Source organism: Clinocottus analis, unplaced genomic scaffold (genome assembly GCF_023055335.1).
Source record: "Clinocottus analis isolate CAN_PGR_092001 unplaced genomic scaffold, fCliAna1.0.p SCAF_12, whole genome shotgun sequence".
NCBI lineage: Eukaryota > Metazoa > Chordata > Actinopteri > Perciformes > Cottidae > Clinocottus > Clinocottus analis.
This window is the reverse complement of record NW_027175843.1, coordinates 19,529,080-19,536,956: the sequence shown is the minus strand read 5'-3', so window position 1 is coordinate 19,536,956 and position 7,877 is coordinate 19,529,080. Positions and strand designations below refer to the sequence as shown.

General features: G+C 39.1%; 2 protein-coding genes across 2 annotated transcripts; both read left to right on the top strand.

Annotated features, from left to right (window-relative positions):
- Positions 1 to 1,376: 1,376 nt before the first annotated feature.
- LOC137783088 (trace amine-associated receptor 13c-like) lies at positions 1,377 to 2,916 on the top strand. Its single transcript, XM_068572865.1, has 2 exons — positions 1,377 to 1,588; positions 2,100 to 2,916. The coding sequence occupies exons 1-2, from the start codon at positions 1,377 to 1,379 to the stop codon at positions 2,914 to 2,916; spliced, it is 1,029 nt and encodes a 342-aa protein (XP_068428966.1).
- Positions 2,917 to 5,521: 2,605 nt separating this feature from the next.
- LOC137783144 (trace amine-associated receptor 13c-like) lies at positions 5,522 to 6,742 on the top strand. The gene is made up of 2 exons (XM_068572934.1): positions 5,522 to 5,733; positions 5,926 to 6,742. Exons 1-2 carry the CDS (start codon positions 5,522 to 5,524, stop codon positions 6,740 to 6,742), a joined length of 1,029 nt encoding a protein of 342 aa, XP_068429035.1.
- Positions 6,743 to 7,877: the final 1,135 nt, after the last annotated feature.

The following is a 7,877-nucleotide window of genomic DNA, read 5'->3' as shown; positions in this document are numbered from 1 at the left end:
GTCCCACATCTCCCTGGCCTTTGTCAATGAGTTACCACCATCTGAGGTGCCATTCTAACAGTGGTTGACAGGTAGCAAGCTGGCTCATTTAATTTCCCTGCCCAAACTCCCATCAGTTAAAGAGATGACAGAACTTGTCTCCTTGACTTCATGAGATCCCAATCGACGTAGTCTCCGACTGAGGTAGTCAGCCCGTTCCCTGGTTTTCATCCCCAATCCAATGGTCAGACGGTAAAGAAGAACAGGCTTTCCATCGACCACGTGCGTCAAAAGGTGTGGTTGTTGACCCGGGACCTACCATTGCCAGTTGAAACCAAGAAACTTGGACCAAAATTCATTAGGCCCTTCGAGATCGAGGGGCATGTGCAATCACCCCAAATTACATGTGGCCAAGGTCAAGCCGGTCCGGGAAAGTCCCTTGGTGCCAACTGCTCCTCCTCATCGAAGGAGGTCCTCTTGGTTCATCACCTGCTTCACAACCGCCACTGGTGGCGAGGTCTTCAATACCTGGTCTAGTTAAAGGGGTACGGTCCGGAGGAGAGGCCATGGGTTCCGTTCTTTAACATCTGCCATCCTCAACTCATCGCCAGGTTTCACCAACAGCTCCCGAAAAGCTGGAAATACCCAGCAGTCGCCTTGTTCGGACAATGAGGGGCTTTTCTTCCAGGTTCCAATTACTGTCTTTGTCACAATACATGACTCAAGTCCAGATTTTCAACTAAAAAACAGTTTTTGGAGCTCCCCAACAAAAACTCAAGATAAGTGTCAAATATGTGTTGGCTCAGCACTTACACACAGTGCTTAAGCGTTGTGTGTGTACCGGTCAAACAGTACACAGATGTAAGCTGGGAGGCACGCCAGGGCATCAAGGCCTTATTCTACATGTCTAGCATGCTAAATATATCTGAACGGGACGTGAGAACCACACAACCTTTATTGCAAATGTGACTGATATGTATGCAGAGCGTAGACTGTTAAAATGTGTTACGTCAGTGAAGGCAAAGTTGGTAGATTTCAGTCGGTCTGGACTGTATAAACTTGTTTGTTTGAATTCATGCATACATCTATAGCTTGTCCAGGTTCATGGTATCATGGTAACCATGAACTGGACTGGCCCTGGTCACAACTGTCCCAAAAAAAGCAACTTTGACTGCAATGTGATGTGCCTTGCTGTTTCCTGTTGCAGAGGAATATGTAAATTTGTATTGTTTAGAATACAAGGGAAAAAGAAGAGGGGGAGGTGAAATACAAGGAAAAGACCAATGGAGATAGCTGAACGAGTCAGGGAGATGTTCAGTCCCTCCCACTAAAATAAAATTATCATAGAGTAAAAGAGGAAGAAGGGATGTGGAGGCAGAAAGAGATTCATCAGTTGTATGACGAGCACGGCAGCATCTTGTCTCCTCTTCCTGAGAATGAAAACCTTTGAAGAAGCTGAACTTTGCTTTCCGCAACTCCTCAACTCCTCCTGCAGGAAGGCCACACGTCCTCACTCTGTATCTATGCTCACTTACATTTTACTGTCCTCCATCTCTCTGCTCACTGTGACTCTCAACCTGCTGGTCATCATCTCCATCTCCCACTTCAGGTAATCATATGTTTTATCAATTCATAAAATCTGTACAGAAAAGAAATGGGTCATGCAACAAAACTAAATATCAGATCTCAGACTGTCATAGGAAATGTGTTTTTGCTTTTCAATGATTGCTATTATCTCTTTTTTTTAAATGATGCTCCTAATATTGATCGGCATGTTATCTGCTGGTCATCATTTCCCACTGCAGGTATTAATATAGTTTTATCGATTGATAAATCTAGTAGATGTACAGAAATAAATGGTAAAGGAAACGGAACAAAACTAAATATTAGATCTCAGACTGTTAAAAAAATATCTTTTTGATTTTCAGTGATTGCTTTCATGTCTTCATATACCTATTAACACAACCAATAATGAATTATGAATAGATTAGAAAATGAAAAATATCAGAGCTTCAACTTTTCAGGAAATTATGTTTTGGTGTTTCAGGCATTGATTATGTCTTAAAATAACAATTTAAGCTACTAATACTGATCAGCATGTTGTTCTCTTTTCTCTTCAGACAGCTCCACACATCCACCAACCTCCTCCTTCTCTCTCTCGCTGTCTCAGATTTCCTCGTAGGTTTCCTCATGTTGTTTCAAATTATGCTCATAGACGGCTGCTGGTTGTTTGGTGACCTCATGTGTATTCTGTATTATGTTCTGGACTATATCATTACCTCTGCCTCAGTAGGAACCATGGTGCTCATATCAGTTGACAGATATGTGGCTATTTGTGAGCCTCTACAATATCCCAACAGAGTCACACAAAAAAGAGTTCAAGTCTGTGTTTGTCTGTGTTGGATATGTTCTGCTTTCATTCACGCTCTACTGCTAATGAATAACCTGGAACAACCAGGCAGGTATAATTCCTGCTTTGGAGAGTGTGTCATTGTTATTAACTACATTGCAGGAGTTGCAGATATTTTTTTGTCCTTCCTTGGTCCTGTCACTGTCATCATAGTTCTGTACATGAGAGTGTTTGTGGTGGCTGTGTCTCAGGCTCGTGCCATGCGGTCTCATGTTGCAGCTTTCTCTCTCAAGAGTTCAGTGACTGTAACTGCTAAAAAATCTGAAATGAAAGCAGCCAGAGCTCTTGGTGTTGTTATTGTTGTGTTTCTATTGTGCCTCTCCCCATATTTTTGTCTTTTGCTCACAGGCCAGGACACCTTGCTTAATGCCTCATCTGCTGCCTTTGTAATTTGTCTGTTCTATTTTAACTCCTGTCTTAACCCTGTGATTTATGCCTTTTTTTACCCCTGGTTTAGAAAATCTATCAAGCTCATTGTTACTCTTAAGATACTGCAGCCTGGCTCATGTCAGACCAACATGCTGTAGAAACACTGCATGGTGGATGATATTAGATGTAAATGTACTTGGGAATTTAGTAAAAGAGTAAAAAGTCTTGGTACAGTGACCTCTGTATGAACACTTTTACATGCAGATCACAGGTGTGCATTTACATCTTTTTCAATATCAATATCTGCATTTGCTTATCCTGAGTTCAGTTTGACAATGCAGAGAACAATTTCCCCAAGGGGATTAATAAAGGATGGCTTTCTTTTTTCCTTCTTTCATATCTCTGTCTCTGCTCCTTCATTAAAACGATTAAATGTCCTGATAAATGATTTTACCGCCAGATGCCGAGTATAGTAAATGTTTCTACCAGCAAGTTTACAAAATCACTTCAATGTTGTTGACTCTGTAAATACCACTTTAAATATTTATCATGTTGTATCTATCTCTGTTGGAAGGTACCTCGTTATTGTTATGGCTTGTTCCAGCCGTCAGTGAGCCATAACCACTTTGTGTTCTTTTGTGGATCCCAAACTGAGAAATTAACTAAATATAGAACTTGGAAAAGAGTAAACCTTTTAAGACACAGGCCTTTTTTTCTGAAAACAAAAAAGTGGTCATCCCCATACTCAAACAGGTCTAGCTCATCAACCACAAAGACTATTTGAATTATTTGAACTGATATAGTACAGAAACCCTTTTGAGTTTACGCATGTGGTTTAATTTATTTTTTTTAAATAACGTTTTGAATCATCAGCCATATAAAGCAATCCAAATGAGGTTGATAACTTTTTTTCACACTCCAAATGACAGTGAAGCACTGCTTCCACAAAATGTGCCCTAACTTTTCCACTGGACTTTAAACCTGCCTCTAAACACAGTAAGTAATATTTCAGATTTCGAACAAACAGGGGAGGCGAGACACAGGAAAAAAAACTAAAAAGACATGTCACGGCCGACATGTGACACATTTTGACTCTTTATTTCCAAATGTTTAACCTGTAGCTGGAAGCTTGGATATTATTTTTGAAAATTATCTTTCCTTTGAAAAAACTAGTTTAAAAAAATGTTCATATCAGTGGGGGAGCACCTAAAACATGTGGTCTTTCCGATGTTGACCTGATCTTCAGAAGGACATCCTGCTTCTATTTCATTTTGGTGAGATTTACTGTATTCAGGGTTAATTCTATAAACCACCTCACGTCCTTAGCCGCTCATTTTTTTTTAACTAATACAATATAAAGAGTTAATCCGAGCCCGGTTTTAGCCTCGCTCCACAGGTTTCTAGCAGATTTTTTTACATTTCAAGATCAAATCATTAAAGCAACTAGAAAATTTCACAAGAAATGTTGAAAGTGTGGCTACTACTTCCGTAAAACGTCCCAATATATAACTTTTGTTTATTACGCTGTCTCTCCTCAGATTTAACATGGAGTCCAATGGAGCAGTTGGTCGGAAATCAAGTTGCTTTCAGGCTTGCTGACAAAAAAGTATAACGTTTTTTTGGATTCCACGACGCATGTGTACCACAAGCACAACATTTCCTGCGTTTCTATCAAACAATGGTGTGTGAAGAGTGGAAAATGTGGGACTAAAGACAAAATACGCTTTATTTTTTTACCAGTTTCTGTTGTTCCCTCTCACTCTATCAGTTGGTGCTCAACTCTAGCGACGAACATTCCGTGCCATACACACACATTGTAAACTCTGAAATTGTGAAAACATTTTTCCTAAACTTGAACAAAAATTACAAAAAAACTGTGCTCGCTATCAAAAAATAACCAATTAGGCAAATAAACTCCAGCCTTTTGTCGACGTTTTAAACTATAAATCACTTCTCTATGTTAAATTATGGCGAGTTCCCATGTGCAAAAATATGGGTGTTTTTTGTTTTGGCTCTCTTCACGACAAAACCCCATTCAAGTCAATGCGACAATTTCTTGCAGTTTTCGCATTTTTTCGGGAAAACGGCCGGTCAAATCTCTTAGAAAAGTCATAGCTCACGATTCCTGATTCAAGCCGTAAGTTTTGATGTGTTTTGACATATGCTGGCAACGCTGGGGGAGGAGATACAGTCCAAAGTTTTGGCTATGAGAAGAAATATAGGCAGTAAGCCTGCAGGAGAACATGAAGTGTGCTTCCAACATGGGGTTTCTGACCCCATGCGGCTGAAGCCACACTTAATTACTGATTCAGCTACCAGTTATATTGCTTAATTGGTGCCCCCTTATGAGCAGAGGAAAGACTGCAGGGCCTTGAGTTCAACAACATATGACAGAACTCAGAGCCTACATTTAAACTTCTTTATTGCAAAACTTTTGAAAATATACTTTAATCTATAGCTTATCCAGGTTCATGACATTGAAGTAACCATGAACTGGACCGGCGCTGGTCACAACTGTCCTAAAAAAGCAACTTTGACCGCAATGTGATGTGCCTTGCTGTTCCCCGTTGCAGAGGAATATGTAAATTTGTATTGTTTAGAATACAAGAAAAAAAGAGGAGGGGGAGGTGAAATACAAGGAAAAGACCAATGGAGATAGCTGAACTAGTCAGGGAGAGGTTCAGTCACTCCTACTGAAATAAAATTATCATAGAGTAAAAGAGGAAGAAGGGATGTGGAGGCAGAAAGAGATTCATCAGTTGTATGACGAGCTCAGCAGCATCTTCTCTCCTCTTCCTCAGAATGAAAACCTTTGAAGAAGCTGGACTTTGCTTTCCACAACTCCTCAACTTCTCCTGCAGCAAGGCCACGCGTCCTCAGTCTGTATCTCTACTCATTTACATCATACTGTCCTCCATCTCTCTGCTCACTGTGACTCTCAACATGCTGGTCATCGTCTCCATCTCCCACTTCAGGTATTCATATGTTTATTTAATTTATAAAACTGACATTTTTGTTTTGTTCCGTTCCCTTAATCTGTTCTTTCTGTACAAATACCAGACTGTCAATGAAAGTATGTTTTTGTGTTTTTGTCATTGGTTTTATGTATTAATATAACAATTGATGCTACTAATAATGATCAGCATGTTGTTCTCTTTTCTCTTCAGGCAGCTCCACACACCCACCAACCTCCTCCTCCTCTCTCTTTCTATCTCAGATTTCTTCATAGGTTTCCTCATGTTGTTTCAACTCATGCTCATAGACGGCTGCTGGTCGCTCGGTGACCTCATCTGTATTCTGTATACAGTTGTGGACTTTATTATTACCTCTGCCTCAGTAGGAACCATGGTGCTCATATCAGCTGACAGATATGTGGCTATTTGTCAGCCTCTACAATATCCCAACAAAGTCACACAAAAAAGAGTTCAAGTCTGTATTTGTCTGTGTTGGATATGTTCTGTTTTCCTTCAGACTGTGCTGCTGAAGGAAAACCTGGAACAACCAGGCAGGTATAATTCCTGCTTTGGAGAGTGTGTTGTTGTTATTAACTACATTGCTGGACTTGCAGATCTTGTTTTTACATTTATTGGTCCTGTCACTGTCATCATAGTTCTGTACATGAGAGTGTTTGTGGTGGCTGTGTCTCAGGCTCGTGCCATGCGGTCTCATGTTACAGCTTTACCTCTCAAGAGATCAGTGACTGTAACTGCTAAAAGATCTGAAATGAAAGCAGCCAGAACTCTTGGTGTTGTTATTGTTGTGTTTTTAATGTGCCTCTCTCCATATTACTGGGTTATAATCACAGGCCAGGACACTTTGCTTAATGCCTCATCTGCTGCCTTTGTAATATGTCTGTTCTATTTTAACTCCTGTCTTAACCCTGTGATCTATGCCTTTTTTTATCCCTGGTTTAGAAAAGCCATCAAGATCATTGTTACTCTTAAGATACTGCAGCCTGGCTCATGTCAGACCAACATGCTGTAGAGACACTGCAGGGTGGATGAAATTAGACAGAAAGATGTATAGGGTTTTACAATGTGTACTATTTCAAAGCAACAGTGAAGTAACTTAGAAAAAGTCTACTCTCGCTATTCTAGAAAATCTGTTGTCTGACTCTTTATGTCACCATATAACACATTATCTTTAGGATCATTGGACTAATATTTTAGTGCTGCTTCTTTTTAGGATTCAACATCAGTTTAGTTACACTGCTTGACTGTAGCTAAAATCCTGAATGCAACTCCTTCTCTTTACTGTTTAGAAAGAGGAGCCTGCCAGCATCCTTTCAAAGGGCCTTTCACAGATTTTACAAATGGTCTGCAAACATGTTTTGATTAAAAGATATTTTTATTGATCATCTCTTTTAGTTACTTGTGAAACTGTGTTTAGTACCTGCACTCAATTCTCCTCAGTTTGGTTTGCTGTTGCAGTGTGTGGTGGTTTAAAATCTGTTCTCTCTCACAGAAGTTTACAAAATCACTCCAATGTACCATGACAATGAAAATAACACACACAATATTCATAATGTTGTATTTGCTTCTTGTTTTAAACCGATAGTGATAATTTTCCTATTTGTGATCCTCCATAATTAATTTAAAGGTTAACATATATACATACACACACACACATACATATATATATATATATATATATGTGTGTGTATAGAAGAACACCAAATAAAATTGAGGCTTTTAAAAAGGGATGATGTATGCTGATGATCTTAATCAGGCCTACGATGCATTTTTTTCACATTTTTGGAGTTATACAATAATTGTCCTATTAGAAGCTGCAGAATAAAGGACAAATATAGTGGAAAGCCATGGATGACTGAGAGTCTGCAAAGAGCATACAAAAATAACTTTACAAGAAATATTTACAAGTGAGAACCTAATAAAAGTGAAGGAAAATACAAGTTTTAGAATAAACTGACATCACAGAAGGAATACTGTTATAACATACTAGAGCATAGTAAAAATACCATTCAAAGGACTTAGAAAGTAATCAGATTATACGAAATAAAACTTTAAAATCTGAATTTCCATGTTATTTTCGAAACAGCTGTGGACAATATAAAAATGTTAAGTTTCAATTATTATTTTGTGGGTATATGAAGTACTGG